We start from the raw sequence: 27,234 nt of genomic DNA, 5'->3' as shown, positions 1-27,234 counted from the left end.
ATAAATATTATAGCACGTTTTTTATAATAAAGCATAGAGCAAGCAACACAACAGCACTTCAAGTTTTTAAGCTTGGCCAGAATAAAAAAGAGTAGTACATTAAGTTACCAACCATAACTCAACTATTAGCTTTTCACTTACAGTGATCAACATGCCCCTAAATTTAAAATAAAATAGGCTTGTGCTTCCAACTATACAAAATAAACAGAAAACAAACAAAATCTTAATCTAAACACTACACAAGTTTCTACATAACAGACATTAGAAATGAAATACACCAACTTTCAAACACATACAAACTAACGGAATGGCACAAATACTCCACCAGGCTATAGAAATGCAGCTCCTATTTGTGAACACAGTACCACCCAGTACACATATAACAAAAGTATATTGAAAATGCCAAATAAGGCAAAATAAGCACATATAACAAAAGCATTTTAACCTTGAAGGCGAATAACTCCTTCAAACGATGGTTTGCCTATAAAGAAACTGTTCTTAGAATGCTAACACTTCTTTATGCCATAAAAATTTGAAGCCAAGAAAAAGGTTATATGTTGTCATTTGTCAAATAGTTTATAACAGTTTAGATGCATTAAAAATTAAAAGATTAACATCAAGTTCAGAAACCAAAAAAAAAAAAAAAAGAAAAACAAATAAGATATACGAAGAGGAATAAATTTATGGCTTTATCAATTATTTAGTTTAAAACTTACAAGTAACTTATTGCTATATATCGATCAAATGAAAAAGCAAACTATCATATATGCTGCCCGTTAAACATTCATTCTCCTACCAGTTTGTCTATCCTTCATAATAATTGAGTTTGTAATTGTAATTGTAAGCTCTCCATACTTGCCGAAATACTTAACGAATGCATATATACACAAAAAAATGCATCAAATCAGATACTAACAATAGATTTCAGAAACGCACACAATTATGGATAACATATGGTAGTATCTTTTGTTAAATAAAAATCTTTTTGTAGCAACTCTATAAACAAATTTCAAGTTTATGCAAATATATATATATATAGGTACTTACAATATCAATGACCATTTGGAGACGTCGTCTCCAATCAATCAACCTGGGTAGTGAATCTGAGACTTAAATTGAAGGATTACAATTTGCAAGCTTCTAATATTTTGCCCAATAAACATTCATCACCGACATCAGGATCTACAAACATCAAAATAAGTTTCAAATAAATGTTTAAACCAAATCTTAACATGAAATCGAAATTGACGAGTCGGGGAATACAAATAAAATACCTTATGAAATCAAAGAGAGATGATAGTTTGATGCTTGTATGTTCATCGATTGGTACGATTCGCACAATTGGTTCGTATAGAGGTTATGAAATCAGAGTAAAATAATGAAATAAACCTTAAATCCGTGGGATGAAGAATAAGAATCCGGAGCAAGGAGCAGCCGTAATTGTGAAAAGGGTGTGCCGGAGATTACGAATTTTGTTATATATCACCCGTGGAAAATTAATAAACCCTAAAAAAGTTATGAGCGGGAAAAAAATGAGTATGGATTCCTTTACTAGAGAGTGTAGATTATTATTTATGCTAATTTTAAGTTTAAAAGTTTAAGTAAAATGAAATATTATACAACACTAATAACAAATTTACCGAAAAACATTAGATTAATTTATATTCAACATTTGATTTCCAAATTCTAATTATTAAACATGATGAATTATTTTGTTTATTTAACAATATTAAACATTACAAGTGTTATAAGTAGTAAACGATTTAGCTACAAAACCGAATCATATCTGAATCATACTCCTAATATCACTCATACTGTCATCCTAATGTTACATGCAATCACGTAACAACTTGGTTACAGATTTACATGTAAAAACTTGTGAACCTTTGCAGGCATTTTTCCACTCAAACATCATGGAAGGCGGTGTGGTTAAACCGGATAAAACCGAGTTCACTGAATGCTATCGGATGATATGGCACGCTCCTTACATAATGAGGCTTGCCATGAGTGCTGGAATTGGAGGACTTTTATTTGGATATGATACAGGTTGATCTTTTGTTTGTGTTCCTGTTCTTGTTCAATCGTGTGCTCGGTTTTTTAATGTGTTTATTATTATTAATTTTAATCCCAAACAGGTGTTATTTCGGGTGCATTATTATACATCCGGGATGATTTTAAACAAGTTCAGAGACAAACATGGTTACAGGTTAGTTTAACCTCTTGTTTAAATTTTGATGTCAAAGTTTGATAACTAGATAACTCCCAAAACACTTATATTATAAACATGAAAATCCATAACTCGGTTTATAGAGATTAACATAGACTTGTTAGACTATATACAGTAGAAACTCGATAAATTAATACTCGATTATTTAATAAACTCTCTAAGATAATATTTTTTGCCGGTCCCGACTCGGGGATAGGGTGCTAAATTAATAATTCGCTAAAATTATAAGATAATACATTTTTGATAATTTCTTTAGACCCCATATAAAATATAAATTAATAATTCCTTATATATAGCATATTACATGAATGATTTATGAAGGTTTCTTGAAAAATGACTCAATTGTCTTTTGTTTTTTGTTGAAATCAATTTTCCTTTGAATCTCGTCTCTAATTTTCCTTAGCATGGTAAGAACTTCTGGTGTTGTTTTCTCATAGCTCAACAAGAAATTGTTCAATGTGATTGCCGCTTTAATAGCTTTGTTTCGCGAAGGGGGCTCCATTGTAGAACTTTCATCATCTTCTTCATCGATATCATCTTTATATATAAATTAATAATTATTAATTTATCGATTAATTAATAACTCTTTTAATTAATAAATTTTGGTGGTCCCAAGTGTATTATTTTGTAGAGTTTCTACTGTAATACAGGATACGAAATAATATGATAAGACCAAACCGACTTGTTGTAGTCTAACTTGGATACCATCGACTTGTAACCCGTCCAAGTAATCCTAATTATCGGAAATTGCCAACATTTAATATGTTAAAATCATGTTATGCGATTTTTTTGAAAGTGAGAAAATATGTTGGCTTTTTATGATATTAACGTTATAGCAACTCGCATTTCCTTGCTTTTTAATAGGAAATGATTGTTAGCACGGCGGTAGCCGGAGCTATATTTGGAGCGGCCATTGGTGGATGGATGAGTGATCGATTTGGGCGTAGAAAATCGATCATGTCTGCTGATGTTTTGTTCTGGATTGGTGCAATTATCATGGCTTCTGCTCCAACCCCATGGGTCATAATCATTGGTAGACTTTTTGTTGGTTTAGGTGTTGGCATGGCCTCCATGACTGCACCTTTATACATCTCTGAAGCTTCTCCTGCTAGAATTAGAGGTGCACTTGTGAGCACAAATGGTTTGCTCATTACAGGAGGACAGTTTTTATCATACCTCATTAATTTAGCTTTTACCAAGGTAACTTTATTTATTCTTTTGGTAAATATTTAAGTTGCTTTCTGGAACTTCTTGTACTTTTACGCAGTTAGCTAAGCACTTCAGTTTGCTGAAGGTGTAAAAGTACAAGAAGTTCCTAAAACATAAGAAGTAAATTAATTTGTTTTATAGACGAATGGGACGTGGCGTTGGATGCTTGGAGTAGCTGGCGTCCCGCCGATGATACAGTTTATCTTAATGTGGTCCCTACCCGAGTCCCCAAGGTGGCTTTACAGAAAGAACAAAGTGGATGAAGCAAGAAAGATCCTAGAAAAGATCTATCCTGCCAATGAAATCGAAAGCGAAATGAAAGCATTGCAACAGTCCGTCGATGAAGAAAAGCAAGCCGAAGAATCCATGGAAAATGGCATGTTTTCAAGAATTAAAAATGCATGGGGAAACAAGGTCGTTCGTAGGGGACTTTACGCTGGCATTACCGTTCAAGTCGCGCAACAATTCGTTGGAATCAACACTGTCTTGTACTACAGTCCCACTATTGTCCAACTCGCAGGATACGCGTCTAACAAAACCGCTTTAGCCCTGTCATTGATCACTGCAGGCCTTAACGCGGTTGGAACAATTGTTAGCATGTTGTTTGTTGATAGATGTGGGAGGAGGAGATTCATGATTGTTTCAATGTTTGGAATCATTATATGTCTCGTTGTTTTATCGATTATGTTTTTTCAAGCTTCGACTCATGCTCCACCCGTGAGTGTTCACGAGTCGAGTCATTTTGGGCGTAACTCAACTTGTGTCAATTTTCGTTCGGCTCCAAACCGGTCATCATGGAACTGCATGACCTGCTTGAAAGCCTCATCAGGTTGTGCCTTTTGTGCAAATGGAGGAAATAAAGTAAGTTAACTTTTTAAAAAAGGTTTTATATATTTCATAACTTATAGTTTATTACACCAACTTTTTGTTACGATGTATTAAACATTTTAACAGTATAACCCGGGTGCTTGTTTGGTACTTGATGACGCGACACAAGGAAGTTGTCAAGCCGAACACAGGAGTTGGTACACACAAGGTTGTCCTAGCAAGTTCGGCTTTTTTGCAATATTAATGATGGCATTGTATATAATATCCTATGCACCCGGGATGGGAACCGTGCCTTGGATTGTGAACTCGGAGATATACCCGTTAAGGTACCGGGGGTTTGGTGGTGGGACCGCAGCGGTCGCCAACTGGACTTCGAATCTGCTTGTGAGTCAAACTTTTCTAACTTTGACTCAAATATTAGGGACTGCTGGAACGTTTCTTCTGTTTGCGGGGTTTTCAGTGTTCGGACTCGTGGCAATATTTATTCTGGTGCCCGAGACGAAAGGGCTGCAGTTCGAAGAGGTGGAGAAGATGTTGGAAAAGGGAGATCGACTCAAGTTATGTGGCAACTATCGTCGGGATACCGAAGAATCATCTTCTTAGTTTTACACGTTTATCAAATATGATCTGTTAATTAAACTTCGTCTTCTGGCTTAATTTTTACTCCAAGGACCTTTTTGGTTTGGTGTATTTGCTATTATCACACTCATTCTCTCTTTAATTATTATCATTATCTTTAGGATCAACATTGTCACATTGTCAAGACCGTTAAATCTACACTAATATTTTTCTTCATTATATACCTTGATACCGCTAGTTTACATCAAGTTATATCCAAATATATGCCTACGTACTTTAAAAGCACCAAACGTGACACCTCGTTTTTAATATATATAAGATATTGATTAAAAACTTTCTTAAAGTTCATTTTGTTAAATCCTTCCATACAAATTCCTGTCTATTAATGTTCAATTGCTTTAAGACGTGTTATATGAGATTTCACTTTTTAGCATAAAGTCCCAACAACGTGCATGAGAGGGAAGTTGCATGCTCCTTGGCATGTGATGTATTGGTTCATCCTTATTATTTTAAGAAAGTCAACAATAGGAGACTTAACAACATCAAAATTTTGGTCGTTATATCATTCAGCATCCTTAGTTACTCGGTATGAAATTTTTTGGCAATTGTTTTGAACTTATTTTAACCAGTTACAAAGGTCGATCAAAACCGTGGACGCTGCTATCACGTGACGTACACCAACAAATTTGTGCTACATAATATATACTGGTTCGATCTAAAATCGAGTGATATTATATTTAGACATAGAATCTTTATACACCACTTGATAAGGCCATGGCATAGTAACAAAAAAAATGTGAAACTAGTCTTGAGTTCCATTTTGATTCTAAACATATATATTTCTATAAATGCTGGTTTTTAATATATGGTGGCCCACCAATTAATATGATAAAAGCGGCATAGAATTAAACTTCATACACCACTTGATAAGGCCATGGCATAGTAAAAAAAAATGTAAAACTAGTCTTGAGTTCCATTTTGATTCTAAACATATTCTATTTTGGCTGTTTTTTAATATATGGTGGCCCACCAATTAATATGATAAAAGCGAATTGAAATATGCTTTTTATTTAATTAATTATTAGTTATTATGAAATATTCAGTCATTAGTTTCTTTGCAAAAATATAAAGTTCATTATGTAGCATTTATACAATTAATTTTCCGTGTGTTAATTCATTAATTACTGCAACCATTAAAATAAAGTCATTTAATGTGTTATTTTCAGTATTATTATTAACATACTACATTCTATATTAGTCGTAAACTAAATCTACAGTACTTAAATTCTAACGGTCCGCTTTTTAACTTATTTTTAATTTTTCTCGTCCTGCCGCGTTAAGTCATTATACATTGAGTCTACATTTTCGTTTAAATTTTGTTAAAAAATCGCTCCACCCTCCACCACGGAATGCTTGCTTAAAATAAGGGTTTAAAAAATTATATATTTAATTAATTAATTCAAGCAAACCAAATAATCATTTTCCAAACATTTTTCAAGCAAGCGTCGAAAGGTTTAGACAACCCTACACTAATATAATAATTTCTTTTAACAAAACAGTGTGATAAGTAGCGATGTACAAAAAGGGAAATTAGTTTCACCCAAACCGACCCAGCCCACCGGTTTTGGGACCGGTTACCCCTTCTGAACTACCAAATCATACCGTTTTGAGGAAAACCGATTTAAACCGGTTCTAAACCGAACCGAATCAATTTAAACCAGTTCGACCTTTCTTGCTCCCAAACCTGTTTCTAAACCGAACCGATTTGAGTCAAACCGGTTTGGACCATAGTTTAATCACACTGGTTCGGTTTAAAAACTGGTTTTATACCCCTCCAGTGATAAGTAAGGGTGTACAAAAAAAACCAGTTTGGGACCGGTTTTAGGCAAACCGAACCGATCCGGTTTGGGTTTAAAACCGGTTTCACCCAAATCGGTTCCTAAACCGACACAAACTGCCAGTTTCAGGACCGGTTCCCTTTAAGATCTACCAAACCGGTTTGAGAAAAACCGGATAAAACAGGTTTAAAACCGGTAAACCGGTTTATAAACCGAACCCGAACCCGAACCGACATGACCGGCCGGCCTATCTTGCTTCTAAGCCAGTTTATAAAACGAACTGGTTTGAGTCAAACCGGTTTTAACCGGCCGTTGACCAAACCGGTTCGGTTTAGGTTTAAACCCGATTTTGTACACATCTAGTGATAAGTAACTCATATTCAGTTTCAACCAAATGATGAGAGGCCCAAATAAAAAACTTAAGCCCAACCCAACAAAACATTCAAACTCAAACTGATGTCAAAGTCCCAAACATCAAAGTACTTATTCCTCAGAACTGATCTGACGTGTCGGTATCTTCCATACACGTGTCCATCTCACCCATCCATCCATCCATCCGTTCACTCACATCATACCCATCTTCAAACTTAAAACTCAATCTTAGCAAAACTACACCTTTCACCTTTAATCTCTTTTCCCTTCCCTACACTCCGTCAATTTCCACCGGAAATGGGTCCCGACGACTGGCCCGACTGGCTCCCAGGTGACTGGTCCGTTCATATCCGAAAGATTGACGACAGAAAAGTCAAAGTAAGTTTTGGTTTCATGCTATGTTCAAATTAGGGTTTGTGTTTTTTAGGATTTTTAGGGTTTTTGTTTGGGTTTTTGGTTTGATTTTGTATATTTAGGGTAATGGGTACTTGCATGTGGATTATGTTGACTTAATTTTGCATCTAAGAAGTTAAAATTAGGGTTTCTATTTTTTCATTTTTTTGGTAAAAAATGGTAATGATATATTCTTTGTTTTTTAGCTAAAAAGTGGAAGTTTGTTTTGTAAGGGAGGTGGTATGTGCTTCTAATGTGCCTAATGTGAATTAGGCCATTCGGTGAGAAATTGCATTATTTTTAGTAAATGAACAAACATGAACAAAGCTGTTTGTTCATTTACACATGTTTGTTTATGCTTGTTCGTTTAAATTTTAATATATGCATAAGTGGTTATATATATTCGTGAATCCCAACTTATGTTCAATTGTGTTCGTTTATATTTGGTCAATTATGTTCATTTACGTTAGGTTATGTTTCAAGTTTGTTTGTTTTCTTACGTTCTTGAACCGTTTGTTTAGGTTTTAAACGATGAAACATAAACAACACACGAAGGTACTAATTTTCATAATGAACCAACACAAACAAAACAAATTGTTTGCTTAAATGAAAGAACACAAACTTGCCTTGTTCATGTTTGTTTGGCTCGTTTACAGGCTTAATTTGAATACCTGTTATAGCAGTAGCAACATATAGGTATTATTTTATGTGATATCCTATTTTAAGTTAATTAATATACTTATCTTCTGTTGCAGTGTTATGTTTCTGCTGATGGACACAAGTGCTATTCGAAGCCCCAAGTGCTTGATTATCTTACGAGGACCAAGAAAAGCACACCTGCTGATAAATCTGTAACTCCCAAAAGATTTTGTAGCATTTACTTTAATATATGTTTCTCGACTAACATTCGTGTTTTTGTTCAGCAAAATATGGACGATGCAAATATATACTTATCCGTCGAGCCAAACGCTACGCATACAGATGAAGTTACCGAACCCTCAGTTGGAGCACAGCCTACAAAAAAACTGACACCTAGAACTAAGAGAAGGAAATCCATCTCCAAGGTACTAAAAACCGTCTTTACCGATTCATGTGTTGTTAAATGCTTTTTCAGTCTCCGTTACATATTTATACTTATAAGCATCTGTTGTAGGATCTATCTGATAATTATATAATTGGAGATGCTTCTTCCACTGAGCCTGGATCTTATAAAAGACATAGGGGAGATAACAGTTGGCTACCTGAAGGATGGATCGTTGAAGATAGGCTCCGGAAAAATGGTACCAGTAGTGGAATGAAGTATAAGGTAATATCAAAGGGATTTAACTAGATTAAAATTTACAATCATGTTAACAGTTTTTTTTATTATTGTTGTTATACTGGTTTTGTAGATTTATACAGATCCTGTGAGTGGACATAAATTCTTTTCGAGGCCACAGGTTCTGAAATATCTTGCCAAAATAAACGGAAGTGCAGATGCACAGGAACATGTACAGGAAGCAGTATTTGCTGAGCCTATTAGTGCTCTCCCGATATCATCTTGGGTATTTCTTTTGTTCAAGTTAAAACGTGCTAATTCTCTCGTTAATTTGGTTAACTGATTCGTTGCTGCTAACATGTACGTCAACTCTAAAGCAAGAAAAGCCCGCTGCAGAAGAACCTGTTAACATTAACACCCCGACAGATGGAGCTACTGAAGTGAAGAAAACCAGGAAGAAAACCGGGAAGAAAACCAGAAGCTCCCGCTCGTCCTCTGACTATGAAGTCGGTTTCTTTTTAACACAAGTTGGATTGTTCATTATTGTATCTTAAATTTATATTTTGACCATATGAGTTTTGGAGTGTTATTCAGGTTGTATCGAGGACTCCCGCACAAGGGTTACCTGAGGGATGGATTAAAGAAGTCAGAAAGAAAACATCTGGGCCCTCAAACAGAAGTGATCCGGTAGTTCAACCATTATTTAGAATTTGATAATCTTTTGTATTGCAATGCTTTATAATTATATAGTTTTATGTCTGGTGTTATATTGCAGTACTACCTGGACCCTTCAAGTGATTACCTATTTCGCTCGAAAAAGGATGCTTTGCGTTATCTGGAAACTGGTGATGTAAAGACATGTGTCTCGAAACCGTGTAGAAATGCACCTCCACCACCTGATCAATCCACAGAACCAGAAGCTACCAAAGAATTCACAAATGGTTCTGCAGAAGAGCTGAAAACAAACGAAAGTGATGTACAGAACCCGGTAAAGCACAAACTTATTCAGTTATTTCTGTTATGATGCTAACATTTTATCTCAGCGTGAGACGCAATAATCAATCCATCATCGTAATATTCTCAATTATAAATTATAAATAATTATTTCTCGCTCAGAAACCGATTCGCTCTGTAAGTGGAGGATCTTACACTACACCTGATAAAGGATCTTTTGCATCATTAAAAGAAGACACTGATTGGCTACCTGATGGATGGCTTGTCGATGTGCGTGTTAAAACTTCTGGATCGAAATATAAGGTAATTTGAAACCAGTTATACTCATTGTCGATCTTGGTTAGTTAATCTATCCAGTTATGATCTCATATGAACACATTATGCATCTTTTAACTTCTAAATGTTGTGTAGATTTACAAGGATCCTGCAACCGGAAAACATTTCTATTCAAAGCCGCAGGTGCTGAGCTATCTTGGTAATCCCAGTGGCAGCAGCTACTCTAGAAAGCGAAAAGTATGACCCTGCACTGTTTGAATATCTTTATTACCTTTATGGTTTTAAAACGGGCGGGTCGGGCTGATAATAAAAAGTATTACTTCGGTTAATACATATAACTGAACTTTTTAAATGAAATAAATTAGGAGTCTTTATTCACTAAAAGTACTCTTTCATAAACTTTCTGTCAGCCGCGATCAACCCATTTTAAAAAAGCACCGATCTTTTGTTTACCCACATGTTAACTTTGGTTATCTGACATGTAAATCCGTGTGTAGGAACCTAAATCTTCTGTAGCTCCTAATTCATCTCCAAACTCTACACCTACTGATGCTGCACGGCCGAAAAAATCTATAACAAAGAAAAGCGAGAGCGAGAACAACGAATACAAAGAAGTCTGTTTCTTTTACCTTGCAGAGATATATTATTATTATTATTAATAGTATTATTGTTGTCATGCTCTATGTTTGATATGATACAACCACCTGACATGTGAAATGATATGCAGGTTATCACAACATGTGCAGCAGAAGGGTTGCCATCAGGATGGATCAAAGAAACCAGAACTAAGATATATGCATTTCACACTAGAAATGATCCGGTAATTGAGCTATATATATGTGTGTGTGTGTGTCTATATATGCATATTAAAGCTTAACATTGTAATGGCTTTTTTGCAAACATATCATTGCATTTCATGCAGTTCTACACAGACCCTGTGAGTGGATACATCTTTCGCTCCAAGGTGGACGCTCTGCGTTATTTGGAAACCGGAGATGTAAACTTATGTGCCATTAGACCAAAAGTTAAGGACAAAGACGGAAATGAAGTTGTAAGTCTTTCATAAATGCAGTTTTTTAGTAACTGTTGTAAGTCGACTTTAGTTGACTTGGATGTTTTTAGCTCAACAGTTTGTATATACTGACAAAGTGCAAAAACCAGCAACTGGAGATGACGTGGCAACCGAAACTCCTGAAGGTAATCACACTCCTGATCCAAAACCCGCTGACAGCAGCCGCAGGCCATCAAACAGGGTGACAAAGAATAACAGTCCGGCTTCCAATTCGCCAGCAAAATCTTCTAAAAGGCAAAAAGGTAAAGATCCCGAGACTAGCGAGGGAAACGGAGCAGTTGAAGAGAAGCATGAGACAGGGGTAAATCTGGAGAAACTACCTGCGGAAGACAGCAACTTGGCTTTTGATATTCCAGAGGATGCGAACTGGGCAGACATTGACTTTGCGGTGAAATCACTTTCAGATGAAGTCATGTTTAACGGTCAGCCGATATTGGGTGACTTTCAGGAAGAAAATGGTGAGGTGAAGGAGGCGACTCCAACCAAGGCGAATTAAGGTGTGATGTTCGGTTGGGTTTGCAGTGATTAGTGAGGTTATTCGACTTTATTATTATTGGTATCATTATCGTCGTATTGGACCCGGCTATGAATTGCTAGGTAAGTTAAGTAGTGGTGTTTTAATGTTGCCGTGATGGCGGTGTGTTGTGAAAAATAAGTGACTTGTATTTACCGTCGATGGGGAAACCCCCCTGGCTTTTATATTTCGAATTTTTGTACACATGAACTCATATGGCTGTGTTTTGAGCTCATTGATGACCGTCGGTCTTTTAAGAATCTAAATAACCTAGATAGCCAGGGTAGGTAGGGCATTGTATCAATGCGGTTGGTATTAGACGTGAACTCATATAGTTGTGTTTTGAGCTCATTGATGACCGTCATTTATAAGATTCTAAATAACTTGGTTAGTATTACGCTGAAGTAGAGTCAGCTTAAGTTATAATAACTTGCAATGAAAGTAAGAGGTATGAAATACATAGCATGAGTGTTCAGATCAATTATGAACACGGGACATATATAATCACTTCTAGTTTCTGGTTTGATTGCTTAGTGATGAAACTTGATTTATGATGCAATGCTTGATTGATTGATCAATCCTTAGCTGGCTAAGTAGTGCGTATTTTGACGCGATTGGGTGATGTACTATAAACTGTAACTACGCTAAAACATAAAAATTAAAAATCACATGCGATTGTTCAACTAAGTTGGATTACACTAAAACATAAAAATCACATGCGATTGTTCAACCAAGTTGGATTACACTAAAACATAAAAATCGCATGCAATTGTTCAACTAAGTTGGATTCGCTTTTGTTAAGTGTATATAGGTAAACTCCTACAATACCTCTTTCTTAGTTATAATAATAAGAATAAGTACGAAATCTGAACGCCACGTACGTCACAAGAATTCATATGAATCTGAATGTCACTTTTTGATGTAAATTCGTAAAAACTCTACGCAAACACTACGCATCAGAGTTGAGACATAGATGCCAAACCATAGTCCCGATTGCAATCATGGGAAACATCAAGAAACGAACTAGACACCAATAAGGGTGTTTATTATCCGTTTAAAATTGATTAAACTAGAAACAGAACCCTAACCAGGAAAACTGAACTAAATTCTTATTCGGTATATGGTTTGGGTATATTTGATTAACCGAGTAAACATTTTAATCGATTAAGAGGTTTGGTCATTCTGTTAATCAATTTGGGGGTTGAATTTGGTTGAACGAAAACCAAACTGAAAGGCAGAACACGATAATAGGACTACGTGTCTCGAAAGGTAGACGTGCACCATTGAGATTTTGAGTCTCACAAAGTAAGGCACTATTTGAGGTCTTTGAACCACACAAGGTTATAATCCGATTGTTTTCTCTCTAAGAACCTTAAAAGGTGATAACACATAGATGTGTACGCGTTAGAATGTCTTTCTATTATATTATGTTCACAACAAAGTTATGCATATAGAAATGTGCCATAGGGTAGAAATGGAGTTTAAAATAATATCTAGAAAAATCCATGTACCAGCATATAATACGATACTCTTATGTATGCCCAAATTTTTCCCAAAGAAGACACTGGCTTGGCCGACCGGGGTGTACTATAGGCCAGTGCTTGTTTTGTACAGTTTGTGTGTTTTTGCTTCTCGCTTCATCTAGGGTACTTACTCAGCCTAACTTAATTTTATGTATATTTCCATGTTGGTAAAGCTCAGGTGTGATGAAAATCGGTTTTGCAAATCTCAGGTCGGGTCATATAAAATGTTTTGAATATCATATGTGAAGAACAACAATAAAATCTAAACTTTTGTATACCCACTTAAGACTATATTAGATGGTTCCTTCTTTTGTAATGACTTAAGTAGTTAAATGATAACATGATATGCAAATTTTAAATGTCGTTACGAGTGACTTACGCTTTACCTAGTCAGTAAGAAAATATGCGACCATATTTCACCATATGTTTAAAGAAATCCATTACAATTCCGAAAAAGTACTCAGATAACAATATCAGAAATCAAAGACAGAGAAAAGAAACCAAAGCTAAAGCCCATAGTTCATAACATGACTCAGATTATTCTTCATTTCAGTATGAAGACTCTTTCCATCCTCCATAGCTTCTCTCTTCTTCATGGTGTCCATGTCCATGTCCATACCCGTGTCCGTGGCGATGGCCATGTTCATGTGTCTCCTATTATCAAGTCAAACAAGTGTATGTGTAAATATTACTCTAGCATGTAAAAATAATTATATTTGACACGCTAGTTAGTTACAAAATTTAAAGAAAGAACGCTAAGAGACATTAGTTGGGTAACTTAAATTTTTATCTTTTCAAGCAAATTAATTAGCTATTTTGACCTATTATCTAACCCGACATGTTACGTGACATGAAATATGGTGTTGATAAGTCTACTGAAATGACTTACGTCTGGAATGAATTCAAGGCCAACTTTAACCTCCCCACAAAATTGATCATTTATGACCACATTGTATGGTGTTGGTGGGATGCTTCTTGCCAAGAACAATGGCTCAAGTGGGATTCTGCATGCGTAAGTAGAAGTGTAGAACCAATGTTAAGTGTTTCTTAGTTATGAACTTTGTTTTTATTTACTAAAATATGAGTTTTTTGAAAAAATTAATAAATTTGAGATACTTGGCCTCGCCCACAATATCATCTTCGGAACCAACGTCGCTGTCCTTTATCTTGATCACGAGTTCCTGTTCTTCATCGCCTGTCAAAGAAAACACAAACGTCTCGTTCCATTCGGGCGACGATCCTTGTCCTGTCAGCATCCATTCAGCGTGTGGATTAGTAATCTCAATAAAAATATATAAAATATATTAAGTTAATCATACAGAGTTGATTCAGGAGCTAGCAGATTTTAATTTAAACCAACTCAACAAGAACAAAGGAGGCAGAAAAGGGTCCAACTAAAACAATTGCATAACTTGGACTATGTATGAAGTTACATGGTCCATAAGTTATCGAAAGAAAGGTCTCAACGAGACTAACGATTTGACCCTAAATCGATCATTTATCGTCGCGATTTCAAATTAAAGATTTCCCCCATTTCCCCAATTTAGCTATTTGTATTTTCATTCTTTTATGGGTTTGCGCACTTCTTTAATTTAAGTAATTCACACGTTTATTTAAAAGTCAAACACATGATTAGGCGGTCACTTTCTGTTTATTTAGACTCTCTTTATATTCAGTATTACGAAAAAAAATAATAATAAATAAATAAATAAAAAAGATTTAATGATTGAACCTGATGCAACATTGCTCTTTTGTTCCTGAGTTCGACATATGATTGTCACATATGGGTCCATCTTCGCTGTAAAATGTCATACGTACAAATATGAACAAAAACTCATTATCACCTTTAAGAAATGATCAAGAAAATAAGTAAATTTCATAGATCTGGTGACTAAAATCATGAGAACTATAATAAATCATTACAAGATCACCTTCTGATCTATTTGTCAAGTCAACGGTTCTCTATGCTACACCTTCTAAACTCAATTCAACTTAAAAAAATAGATCAAACTTTAGCAGCAAATTAAACATGATCGGATCAGAATCGCGACATCAATCGATAAAAAAACTAAAAGTATTTTACATAAAAATATTTAAAATATCTTTTAACAAGATCAAAGTAACTATAAGTAATTAAAGTACTTTAATGGTATCAAACAATAATCCCTAGTAATTTCAGTGATTATACATTTATACTTTTAATCATGTAAAAAACGCAATCGATCATAATTGAATAGAGAATCAAACAACAACAGATCAGATCAGAATCATCAGATCCAGTACTTAAAAAACATTAAACAGCATGTTTTGTTTGTTACAAACATGAATAATATTAATCATGATCATATGAAACATTGAACTTACTAAAAAAATCAGTGTCTTGGAGGCCTTTAGCATTGACAAGGAGGACTTGTAGCTTTCCAACAGGCATGTTGTCGGAATCTGATCCCGCCGGAGAGAATATCGGATGGATATTAATTAATTTGTTTCACAATTATCATGTGGAACAAAGTGAGGTACTATTTATATGAAAGATATATTTGCTCTTTAGTTCCTTTTAATTTGAATTGAAAATGATAAAGGTCCTCCGAAATTGAAAAGATGCAAATTTGTTACATGGTAAAGGATCCAATCATCCAAACACAAACGACGCTTAACGTACAAATTGTAGAAAGTTATCATTAGTTGCGCCAAAAGTAAAATAATTAGGCATGTAATAAATAAATGACATATAAAATTTACTAATTACACAACCTACATATAAGACTTTATGCGCTTTGTACGTTAAGCTTTCCCTTTATTACATATTTCATAACCGTTGGTGAATATTTTGCAATGGCAGCCTGGCAGGTGGTTTGACAAAACCATCATGTGTTGTAAGTCGTAAGGGGTGCGACTTTCATGCATATTAACTTTAGCCTATGACACTAAAAGATTTTTAATACATACTTTGGTGTGCTAATAATATCTATTTTATAGGTTTTTAAGTAACAATTTTTTAGTTATAACAAATACTTTTACCCGTGGCTACACTAAATTAATAGAGAAAACTTGGATATTATTCCATGACATTTTCTCAAAATAACATCTTTTCGAAAAGCCAAATATATTTACTCAAAGTGTGTGAGCTCGCATATGTTGTGTTATCAACATATGTGACGCATATGTTATGCGGCGCATTTGTTATACCCCTCTTAACATATGCGGCGCATATGTTTTTGTATATTTATAGTTTGTTTCATTGTACTGTAACTTTTGATTCTGGAGCAATAACATTCTCTCTTCTTCATTTCTATTTTTTTTCGTGTTATCAACTTCTGATGGTGAACCTTAATATCAGAGCAAACTTGTAGTCTTTTGGAAATCCATTCAACTTGTAGCACTTGTTTACTGAAGGACCATTCTTTTTGCAGTGAGTGCACACCAAAGTTCTTCTATTTTCTCCCGTTTCATCACCGACAGGTCCTCTACTGCTTGCATGCATAGGTGCAGAGGTTGCAATGAAATCAGTGGTGGTGGTGTGGATTTCTTTCTGCTTTTCATCTTGTATTATGGTCCTATAAGCACAATCAATAGAAGGAAGGGGCTGCATCATCAGAATATTGCTATTGATCATATCATAACTTGGATTCAGTCCTACAAGGAACTGAATTAGCCTTTGATCCTCTTCTCTTTTAACAAAGGCATGAACAGCCCCACAAGCGCAAGCAGGAATGGTGTTGATAGCATTCAATTCGTCCCGATTCGACTTTATCTTAGCAAAATAAGTAGCAATGTCACTACTTCCTTGGGTGATTTGGCCAAGATTCTTTTGTAGTTGATAAACTCTTGCATACAAAACACTATCATGAATATCGTGATTAAAAGTGTTGGGAATCCAAGATACCACCAAATCATTGCATCGTTGCCATTAGGCAAGATGTGGTTGATTAGCTGGCATGGTGTTGGTGTTATTGATGAAGCCTACTTCGTTCTTAGCTGAAAGAGCAATAGTCATTGCTTGTTTCCAGGCTCCAAAACCACTTCCGTCAAAGAATTTTGAAACCAAAATCATGTTAGGGTGATCCAGTGGCGGATCTAGAGTTGAAACTTAGGGGTAGCGTTCAAAATTTTTTTTCCATATGTCATACAATGCTAACGAAACAAATATAAAAAAAACGACAACAAATAAATTTAAACACATGGGCTGTAAATTTTCTCTATTCGGTTTTTGATCGCTTGAAATCAAGCCATTACATCTTCTTCATTTACTTTATCAAACGTTTTCTCTTTCAACCGCACAAATTAAAGCATTGTTCAAATACCCATCACCCATTCAATTGCGCATTCCGTCTTGATACGCTTCATTTTAGAAAAATATCTTTCAACGGTTGTAGTTGCAACCGGTAAAACCAACGCTAGCTTCAATATTCAATAAACCAAAGGAAAAGTTGTGTGTTTTTCGGTTTCCACCATTACACGAGCAAGATCACCCACTCCACCCAGATTTGCAAATTTCTCATCTTCCTTTAAAATGTAATAAAAGGTCGTAAGATCACCCGAAATACACACTCTTTCTTCGTTAGTAAAATCGTTTGGATACATCTATGAAAAAACCACTATCTTAGATATGTCAAACTTAGAAAATGAATCACAAGGATTTAAACACGACATATTTTCTAACAAACTAGTTGAGACCTTACTAAATCTATTTTCAAGTTCTTGAATTTGCATATTCAAAACCGTATTATAAACTTCAACCTCAAAATGATGCCGATTAGTAATGACATTCTTTCGGTTTCTTTTTTTACCATAACTTTCTGCCATATCTAACATCTTAATCTTGTTTTTTTCACAAATCCGTTTTGTTTTAGATTATTCAATGCTCGATTTATCCCGCTTATCAACTTAGACGTTTCTAACAAATCTTCACTCTTTTTTTGAATATGTTTTGCTAGAGCATTTATGAGGCCTAAAATTTCTTCCAACAAGTGTATATAAAACACAAATTCAAGTTTACTAAAATATGATAGAATACCTTTCGCATTGGATCGTTGTTGCACGTTCTCTCCATCTAATTTAATAAATTTAAGTACCTCAACAACTTCCGAAATAATTTTAACAAACATGTGATTGTTCTATGATGAGAACCCCATCGCGTGTCTCCGGCTCGTACTAGGGAACCCTTTTGGTTTAATCCTTCTCCTGTTTTAATCTCACCTAGAAGAATTTCGTTTTCCACTCTCTCTCTCTTTTTGTAACTCCAACATCATATCTTTTCTTTTGCAAGAAGCACCAACCGTATTAACAACCATGCCAAGAGATTCATAAAATTCTTTAACACCGGTATGTTTTTTTTGCAACAGCCACAATCACTAACTGAAGTTGATGAGCAAAGCAATGTATGTAATGTGCTGATGGATTATCTCTTAAAATCAAAGCTTTTAATCCATTAAACTTTCCTCGGATATTGCTTGCACCATCATAACCTTGACCCCTAACCTGTGTAAAAAATTATAAACTATAAGATCCATATATTTTATTAAAGTTTATGTAACAAATGTATGAAACGTATTACTTACTTAATCAATGCTCAACTGGTTATTTGATAATAAAGAAACGATGGCTTCTTTAAGAATTGCAGAAGATGTATTATTTACGTGAGCAACTCCATTAAACTCTCTTTAACAACTCCGCGTTTATCAACATATCTCAAAACTGCGGCCATTTGTTCTTTTTGAGACACCTCACTAGACTCATCGGCTAACAACCCAAACACATCATCTTTAATTTCTTCACAAAGCTTTTTGGTTACTTCTTTCGCAAAGCAATCGATAATCTTTTTCTGTATTGATGGAGCTGCTAACTTATTATTCTTTTTTGCATTCCCTAAACAATACTTACCAATATCCGGGTTGTTCTCACAAATCAACTTTAAAGCCGCAAGAAAGAGACATTTAGAAAAAGAGTCTTCAGATTCATTATGACCACGAAATGATCAATTATTTTCTAACAAGAATCTAGAACTACGAACAGAACCCAATAATCAATACCAATTTGCAATCTTTTCTTCATTACTACGCTTAGTGACATTCGCCTCATAGGATCGCTTTTGGTTCAAAAGATTGCCACATTTTTGCATCGCTTTATTATGAGCACTATTAACTTCCCCAACATGTTCCTTTAAGGCACCCGGTTTACTCCAATTACAAAAGCCTCCACTAACAAAAGCCTCTCTCCCACCTTGATTACCAACACTTCCATTAAATAAGTAACAACATAAGCAATATGCTTTTTCTTGTTTAATGCTATACTCCAATTACCAATCATATGTATCAAACCATTTGACACTAAACCGTCTCAGGCCACTAGAATATTTTTTCCATTTAAAGTCATGACCTTGTGGTTGAAAAGCCTTTTTAACAAGATATGCTCTTCTTATGTCATCTATTTGATTTGGATGATAACTAGCAATTTGTGGTCTATCAGCGGGATCCGAAGGAAGATCATCCAAATTGATTTTTGAACATATTGAAGGACTTGGAGCCGAAGAAATATTTGAACTTGGACCGAATCTTCATTTTCTTACAAATCATTAACTATATTTGAACTTGAAGTTGGAATATTTTAACTTGGTGGGGAACCGATGCCATCGTTTTCTTTTCTTTGACGTTTAAAAAGGTTGCTAATAAGAGATTGTTTACTCATCTTCAAAATTCCCTAAACAAAATTTGAACCAAAACCTAATATCAATTCCAATTTTAAACATAAAACTAAAATTTTCCCTAATTAATTCAAATTTAAACATAACCCTAAATGTCTAATCAATTCCAATTTAGACATAAACCCTAAATCCCAAATTAATTCCAATTTAAACATAACCCTAAATCGCTAAATACAATAAATCTTATCGGAAAGATGGAGACTGGAGAGGCCGGAGATGGTGGCGGGATGGTGGCGGCTGGCTAGAGGTGGAGCAGTGGAGGGGTCGTGGTGCAGTGGCGGTGGCTGGTCTGGTGCGTCGTGAGGTTGCTGAGCGGAGGAATCTGCTTACTTATTTTTTTTTATTATTATTGTATTATTTGGGTTTTTTGATTTGGGCTTGGGCTTTTGTTATTAAATTAGTTGGGCTAATGGGCATAAAATACACGGGGGTAACGCTATTTTTTGTTCAGGGGTAACGAAACACGAAAACCGACAAAAAAAATTTTTTATGCTACCGATAATGCTCCGCTACCCCTCTTAATATGGTACATCCGCCCCTGGGGTGATTAGACGGATGAAGGTAAAGAGGATTTGAAGAATCAATCGTCATGTTTTGAACAAAAGAAGTGTTCGGGGCTTCCATTTAGGAAAACACAGGAAAAAGAACTAAAACGTTTGAAGAAAAAACAAGAAAAGACTTATGCGATTGAACCAAGAAGACTTATGCGCCGCATAGGATATGTGGCGTATAAGTAAGAAAATAACTTATGCTCTGCGCAAGATACGCGCCGTATAAGTAAAGTGAGACTTATGCGGCGTATAAGTGCAATGAGAGAGAAAAAAGAGAGAAAAAGAAGGAAAAAAGATAGAGAAAAGATCTGAAACCTTGAGGCAAGGTTCAGAGACAAGAAAGGAACATTTTGAGAGATTTTGATGGAGTTTTGACGGTTAAAACTCTGAAAATGGAAGAAAGAGACAAGAAAAGAAGATTTTAATGGAAGAAACAAGAACTACCAGCTGAAATAAAGGAACAAGATGAAAAGGATGATCAAAAGATCAAGAAAAAAGAGAAAACAGCTGATGAGGAAAGAAAAATCAAAGAAAAGATTGAAAATCCTGGTTAAAACGAAGAGCAGGTCTTAATAACCTTGCTCGGATACCATGTAATCATATAAAACGATAACACGAAAAGAAAATAAAAATGAAGAAAAGAGAGAATTTTGTTGTTCCAGAATCGAAAGTTACAATACAATGACACAAACAAACTCTATGTATACAAAAACATACCCACCGCATATGTTAAGTAGTGTATAACATATGTGTCGCATAACATAGGCGGCGCATATGTTGATAACACAACATATGCGCGCTCACAAAGTGGGAGCCTAAATACTGCAAACCAGGGCAATCACATACACGCATATTATTTTACATATTCTAGAATTTTTGGTAACACAAACGAGAACCAAATAAAGGTTGAATTTGCATACAAGTCTTCTTAATTATTTTGTTGACAAGACCCGAGAAGCCACACTTTATGAGGTGAAGCTCTTATTATTTCATCATGTAATTTGAAAGATCGAGTTCACGGACAGAACATGACTTTGTAGTTAGTACCACCAGGGCAAGTAAATACACTAGTCTGGTCGTCTTGAGGGTAATTATATGCATCAGGACACACTTTTAAAGAATTTATAATACTTAGTTGGCCCACGGCTTCCGTGCTCAAGGGGGCAACAAAACTCAACACTTTTGAAAACTAGGCAAGCATTGTTGCATCCTCCTCGTGTTCGTAGTTCATCGGCCAACTAGATTATTGCCAACACACCTCAATGTCTTGCACGAAGCACCAATCGGGCTAAACTCTATAGGGATGTTAAATCCTTCGGTTACAGATATGTCAATAAAGCATTATTTTGATCTTGATTAAGAGCAAATTCGGCTAAAGTGTTTGATGCCTCCCCATAACCTGGACATTCGAGCATCCCATTGCAATCATCGGTTACACATCTCCCTTTACATTAGCATCAAAGGTGCAATCGGTCCTACCCCAAATATGTGCCCCACCCTTTTCAGGTACAACTGTGACTGACCACGTTTAAGCGGCTGACGTTTACCAGGTGAGACAGCGGCCTAAACAAATTTCCAAAGATGTAGGCATAATCTTCAATTAAATTTCCAAAGATGATGATATCATCTTCCACAATGTTGCAAATGAAAATTCCGAATTAATTATGAGAAGATAGATACAAATACAATAGTGCAACATGAACTTAAAAAAATTAAGTGAAAATTCTCAAAACTTCCATTTTGACCAATAGATTCTTTTATGAAATATGAAATTCCTTAGATATCCACTAGAACCCCGTCAAACCCGTCTTTTTTTATGTGTAAGCTAACTGTTTTTCTCACCATCTAATGAGTACATAATTACTAATATAGATCAAAGGTGCTGGAAAACTGTGTCCCGTCCAATGTGATAAGGGTTCAAGTTATGTGGTAAACAAACGAAAAGTTGTTGATTTAAGAATATGTTTAAAGAACGCGTAGTTAGCCGTTTTAATAATAACTAAAACAAATCAAAATCTTACGTACGGTATTATTTTGTTTTAAAGAATAATAAAATTTTAAAAATAAGCTTAACCTATCTTAAATGTCCAAAATGACATTGAAATTAGAGAAAATTGTCAAAATAAGTATTTATGTAAACAAATTTCTAGTTTTAGGTATCATTTGCAAAAAAATCAAGAAAATAGGTATTATAAACTAGTCGTGACGAGTAGTTTGTAAAACCAATTAAAAATTGCCACGTGTCCTTAAACTAACCGTAACGAGCACGTTCACTAATCATTTACTCATCACGAATAAATAAGTTTCATGCCTCGTAATCAACGCCCACGAGTTACTTAAAAGTCCTTTAGTCGCGACGACTAATTTACTCGGTTTACATTCCCTACACGAGTAGTTTATTAGTAGTCAACTCGTCACGACTAGGTTAACCTTATAATCTACTCGTCGCGACTAGTTTAACCTTATAATCTACTCGTTGCGACTAAAGGACTTATGAATTACTCGTGAGTGTTGATTACGAGGCATGAAACTTATTTAGTCGTGACGAGTAATTGATTAGTTAACGTGCTTGTTACGGTTAGTTTAAGGGCACGTGACAAGTTCGGATTGGTTTCTATAAACTATTCGTCACGACTAGTTTATAATACCTATTTTTAGAATGTTTTGCAAATGGTACCTAAAACGAACTTTGTTTTTATAAATACTTATTTTGACAATTTCTTTTGAAATTATGGATGACAAATTTATTGCTCAACTTGACTTTAAAGGCTTGTTCAACATTCCATAGAGCACTCACGATGTTACCCCTTAAATACGCTTAAAAACGAGTCAATTATTTTTTTAATCTTAGAAAAATATATTAACTTTAAGTGAATTAGGATGCTCTCCTTTGCTGAACTTTTATTTACTTTAACATTTTTTATTAACATATCAGTCCTTTTAATATTTTTTTTTTAATTTTATAAATCTTTCAAAATATCAAATAAAATACTATTAAGCCTTTATTTTTGCTTTTCGTTATTTTTATATTTTATATTATTAATTTTAATTTTTTAATTAGTTTGTTAATTTATTAAAAGTTTTTTTTAGTTTTGTGTGTATTAAAATGATTTTTTTAATTGCAAAATTTCACATGCATTTATATTGTATATTTGTAAGAATTTAAACACACATCATATTTGTAAGAGAGAAGGTTGTTTAAGAGAGAAGGTTGTTTAAGGTCATGGGTATGTATTAAAATGATTTATTAAATATTATATATATGTGTGTGACTGTGTGTACTACTAATAATATTAATACCAGTACCAATATTGATAATAGTAAACATATAATATTATTATTAATAAAAGACAAAAAATAAATAAAGAAATAAAAAACTTAATATTTTTATTTGATAGAATAAAAAATGCTAGAGAGACTAATAAGTAAAAACAAATGTTAAAGGAAAATAGTAATTAATTTAAAAAGTTCAAGGACGAAGTGCAATTAATAAAAATAGTATGAAGGAAGGTATGTTTAACAACACCCGTTTTTTATATATATGACTAACAAGGTGCTAGAGAAAATATGGTACAAAACCGAATGCTTGATCAACAATCAGGAAAAATAAAATTAAATCATTATGTCCAATCTAGTGAGTCTAGCCTTGCAACAATATTGCTAATCCAAATGAGTGAAGTCACCTTAATTTCTTCCACCGGTTTGGTATTTTGTTGTTAAAAGTTGTCGGAACCATACTATAGTTTGAAAAATGCTTGAATCAACTTCTTGTGCATCGGTGACTAATTTGAAACGAAATTCAGGACTTGAAACAACTCCGACATAGTGTCGACATGCTCATAGTTAATTAGCTTTTTTGAATGATAACTTTTGTATATAAACAAGGAAGCTATAGCAACAGCCAGAACCCCCCCCCCCCCCAAAAAAAAAAAAAAAAAACAAAACAAATAATAAATAAATAAATAACTTACAATGTTACAATGCAATTAGCTAGGATAAATGAAAATTACACCAATTGTTCTAGTTAAAAATGTCTAAATAAGCAATTTTATAGTTTTAGAAAAAACGTGAGTAAAATAGACATTTTATCAATTATTATTAATAAAATTTATTGAGATAGTTAAATATGAAATATTTATCTTATAAAATCGCTATTGAGGTTTGATCACAATTGCCATTTCAACCAAATTGATTGAAGGAATGAAATACCCTTGACTTAGCGTTAAATTATTAACGGGGTTAGTGAAATGAACAAAAATGGCAAGATTCAGAAATCCCAAGGGTCCAGTACAAAAAAGAAATAGTTTTTAATAATAAATTTGCGTGACGGACAAAAGTGACACTTTACTCATAAATAAATAACAAGAATACCAAAATTGATGGATATTTTTACGCTATAAGAAAGTGATAAATTGCACTCCAAATCTATAATATATATAAACGAAAACATTTAAAAGCTCTCTGGTTGCTCCCTAAATTCTCTCAAGCCACCAGATTGCTTTATTTGTAATGAAGGCTTCTTATGCATTTGACCTGAATTCATGGGTATGAGTCTCACCAAACCCAGATAGCTCTTAAATGGGTTATAACATCTCATTGAATTAAAAATTCATCTTACCAAATATTTGATGTGAAAATCCTATAAAATAGGGATATATTAAAAATTAATATCTGATTTTTTTAAAAAAATATATTATTTATAATTAAAAAACAATTTTATAGTAAAAAAATAAGCGGGTCATGGGTCACCAAATCCATATAGTTTTTAAACATGTTATAGTATATTATTTATTTATGAAACCCTTTCATCATCAAACCCTAATGGGATGTTTGGGATTCCTTATTTTTCCTTCTTGTAACTTAATTAAATTTTATAAGTTAAAAAGGTGTTGGGTAATGTGACCTTTTTAAGTTTTTAAAGAAGAAAAAATGAGGTTTTGATAAGTTTGAAGGGAGTAACTTATCAAAAACAACTTATATTAGTCAAAAGGAGGTGCAAGTAAGGAATCCCAAATATGGTCTAAGTATATTATTAACTTTTTAAAATATAGAAATTTATAATCCAAAACAAAAATATTAAAAATTGAAAATGTAAAATAACCCCCGTAATACGGGGGATAAAACCTAGTAAAATGATATTTTCTTTACCTTTTTTTTTATTTGTCAAAGTAGCTCTTGAAAAGAAAACAGAAAAAGGGAATTCGAAGTTTGTTAGGACATATACTTGGAAAAGTTACGTATCCATATTTATAGTTTTTAAGTAATAAAAATATACTAATAATACCAACTTTTATCCGTTGTCACACTAATAAGATAACATATTTTTAATAACAGTCCAAAGTGGGAGTCTAAATGCAAACTAGGACAATCACATATTTATTTCATATTCTATAATTTTTGGTAACAAGAGAACCAAATAAAGGTCGAAGATATCTCTCCTTATTCTGTTTAGTAGCCACACTCTATGAGGTGAAACTCCCCTTATTTTAACATTACTAGTTTAAAACTCCACATATTTTTAGGCCATAATTCATATGTAAAGTGTTCATGCCGGACAGAACACAACTTTGTAGTTAGTACCACCGGGGCAAGTAAATAGACTGGTCGGGTCGTCTTGAGGGTAACTATAAGCATCCGGACACCTGTCTTTAAAGAACTTAGAGAACTCAGTTGGTCCACAACTACCGCGCTCAATGGTGCAACAATACTCAACAGTTTTGAAAACCGTGCAAGGATTGTTGCATCCTCCTTTTGTTCGTAGTTGCTCAGGGCACTCGGCATTTAGATCACGAGCACACCTCATTGTCTTGCACGATGCACCAACCGGGCTAAACTCCATAGGGACATTAAATCCATCAATAACAGATATGTCAACAAAGTCATTACCGCTATCTTGATTAAGCGCGAATTCAGCTAAAGTGTTGGGTGGTGCCCCATAACCTTGGCATTCAAGCATTCCATTGCAATCTCCGGTGTCACACTTCCCTCTTCCACTAGCATCAAAGGTGCAACCGGTTCTTCCCCAAATACGAGCTTTAGGTGTCCCAGGTGCAACTGTAACTTGCCAAGATTGACCACTTTCAAGCCGTTTACCGCCACCAGGCGAGGCAGCTGCCCAAACAGTGTATTGGCATTGGTTTATGACATCGAAGTTCGCTCCTTGAGTGAAAGTGAAGCAACAAATGGAAAGAAGAGTGATTTGAGTTAGAAGGCTTTTGACACAAGTCATGCTTGTATGTATGTTGAGTACACTTCTAAGTGTGGTTTGAAGATGTTTTAGTTGGATGGGTATATATAGGGAAATAGGGAAATGACTGCCCACAAACTTTTCAAAGATTAGAACATATTTCCAAAAGTTAGGCTGGAATTTGAAACAATAATGCAAAGAAAATTCCGAATAAGTGTTGAGTTGATCTAGAACTAACGTTGATAGGATAGAAAGAATAGTCCAACACTAAATGAAAAATAGTGTCGATATTTACCCTTATTGTTTGGATTTCTTTAGATGTATTAGAGTGTATTCCGCCATGGGTTAATGCAAGTTATTTTTCTACTTTCAACATGCTAAATCGAATGTTATCGAAGTTTATCTTTTACCAGCAAAAATTTATGAACTATGAACACTGAATTGAAGTTGCTCGACTAGAAGCTTGGTAGAGATCTCAAAATAGCTAGCCTTCCCAACTTGAACCATGTCATGTTGGTTGAGCTGACATGTTTAAACCCTTAAAGAAGACATGTGACTCATCAACCCCTTTAACGACATGTCTAACCCATTATTACAAACCTCCAACCCATTTACAACTTGATTACAACCCGTTATCCCATTTAACGTGTTTAGTTAAATAGTTTAAACGAATTGCTTGCTGGTTATATGATTTTTGAGTGTTGGAGTTGGGTAAAATGGTTAATGGTTTTTGACAAAAATAATTGTACG

General features: G+C 34.4%; 4 protein-coding genes and 1 pseudogene across 4 annotated transcripts; 2 read left to right on the top strand and 3 right to left on the bottom strand.

Moving 5' to 3' along the window:
• Positions 1-1,913: 1,913 nt before the first annotated feature.
• LOC143595581 (inositol transporter 4-like) lies at positions 1,914-4,867 on the top strand. The gene is made up of 5 exons (XM_077074564.1): positions 1,914-2,046; positions 2,136-2,206; positions 3,092-3,427; positions 3,578-4,297; positions 4,391-4,867. Exons 1-5 carry the CDS (start codon positions 1,914-1,916, stop codon positions 4,865-4,867), a joined length of 1,737 nt encoding a protein of 578 aa, XP_076930679.1.
• A 2,466-nt stretch (positions 4,868-7,333) lies between these two features.
• LOC143595590 (uncharacterized) lies at positions 7,334-11,798 on the top strand. The gene is made up of 14 exons (XM_077074570.1): positions 7,334-7,431; positions 8,202-8,297; positions 8,370-8,510; positions 8,600-8,752; positions 8,838-8,990; positions 9,082-9,210; positions 9,299-9,391; positions 9,480-9,692; positions 9,821-9,961; positions 10,070-10,171; positions 10,432-10,548; positions 10,662-10,754; positions 10,857-10,985; positions 11,065-11,798. The coding sequence occupies exons 1-14, from the start codon at positions 7,351-7,353 to the stop codon at positions 11,500-11,502; spliced, it is 2,079 nt and encodes a 692-aa protein (XP_076930685.1). The 5' UTR covers positions 7,334-7,350; the 3' UTR covers positions 11,503-11,798.
• Positions 11,799-13,560: 1,762 nt separating this feature from the next.
• On the bottom strand, positions 13,561-15,507 carry LOC143595589 (16 kDa phloem protein 2-like). Its single transcript, XM_077074569.1, has 5 exons — positions 15,408-15,507; positions 14,776-14,841; positions 14,160-14,289; positions 13,933-14,047; positions 13,561-13,697 (listed from the first exon to the last, which is right to left on the bottom strand). Exons 1-5 carry the CDS (start codon positions 15,472-15,474, stop codon positions 13,593-13,595), a joined length of 483 nt encoding a protein of 160 aa, XP_076930684.1. The 5' UTR covers positions 15,475-15,507; the 3' UTR covers positions 13,561-13,592.
• A 5,805-nt stretch (positions 15,508-21,312) lies between these two features.
• Positions 21,313-21,819, bottom strand: LOC143595588 (pathogenesis-related protein R major form-like; annotated as a pseudogene).
• Positions 21,820-25,834: 4,015 nt separating this feature from the next.
• On the bottom strand, positions 25,835-26,544 carry LOC143595587 (thaumatin-like protein 1). The gene has a single exon (XM_077074568.1). The coding sequence runs from the start codon at positions 26,524-26,526 to the stop codon at positions 25,843-25,845; it is 684 nt and encodes a 227-aa protein (XP_076930683.1). The 5' UTR covers positions 26,527-26,544; the 3' UTR covers positions 25,835-25,842.
• Positions 26,545-27,234: the final 690 nt, after the last annotated feature.

The sequence above is a fragment of the Bidens hawaiensis genome, unplaced genomic scaffold, assembly GCF_021521415.1.
Source record: "Bidens hawaiensis isolate Kalapana, Puna unplaced genomic scaffold, B.hawaiensis_p1.1 tig00045353_1, whole genome shotgun sequence".
Lineage (NCBI taxonomy): Eukaryota > Viridiplantae > Streptophyta > Magnoliopsida > Asterales > Asteraceae > Bidens > Bidens hawaiensis.
Note: the sequence above shows the minus strand (reverse complement) of the source record. Positions and strands in the feature narration are given on the sequence as shown.

What these genes read in the sequence shown, in the direction of transcription:
- LOC143595587 (XM_077074568.1), bottom strand. Translation starts at nt 26,526, where the DNA reads ATGACTTGTGTCAAAAGCCTTCTAACTCAAATCACTCTTCTTTCCATT.
- LOC143595581 (XM_077074564.1), top strand. Translation starts at nt 1,914, where the DNA reads ATGGAAGGCGGTGTGGTTAAACCGGATAAAACCGAGTTCACTGAATGC. An exon ending in TTTATTTGGATATGATACAG is followed by an intron (nt 2,047 to 2,135) that starts GTTGATCTTTTG and finishes AATCCCAAACAG; the next exon opens with GTGTTATTTCGGGTGCATTA. An exon ending in GTGCAAATGGAGGAAATAAA is followed by an intron (nt 4,298 to 4,390) that starts GTAAGTTAACTT and finishes ACATTTTAACAG; the next exon opens with TATAACCCGGGTGCTTGTTT.
- LOC143595590 (XM_077074570.1), top strand. Translation starts at nt 7,351, where the DNA reads ATGGGTCCCGACGACTGGCCCGACTGGCTCCCAGGTGACTGGTCCGTT. An exon ending in CCTCAAACAGAAGTGATCCG is followed by an intron (nt 9,392 to 9,479) that starts GTAGTTCAACCA and finishes GTTATATTGCAG; the next exon opens with TACTACCTGGACCCTTCAAG. An exon ending in CTTCTGGATCGAAATATAAG is followed by an intron (nt 9,962 to 10,069) that starts GTAATTTGAAAC and finishes AATGTTGTGTAG; the next exon opens with ATTTACAAGGATCCTGCAAC.
- LOC143595589 (XM_077074569.1), bottom strand. Translation starts at nt 15,474, where the DNA reads ATGCCTGTTGGAAAGCTACAAGTCCTCCTTGTCAATGCTAAAGGCCTC. An exon ending in AAAGAGCAATGTTGCATCAG is followed by an intron (nt 14,290 to 14,775) that starts GTTCAATCATTA and finishes GGATGCTGACAG; the next exon opens with GACAAGGATCGTCGCCCGAA. An exon ending in GATATTGTGGGCGAGGCCAA is followed by an intron (nt 14,048 to 14,159) that starts GTATCTCAAATT and finishes TTACGCATGCAG; the next exon opens with AATCCCACTTGAGCCATTGT.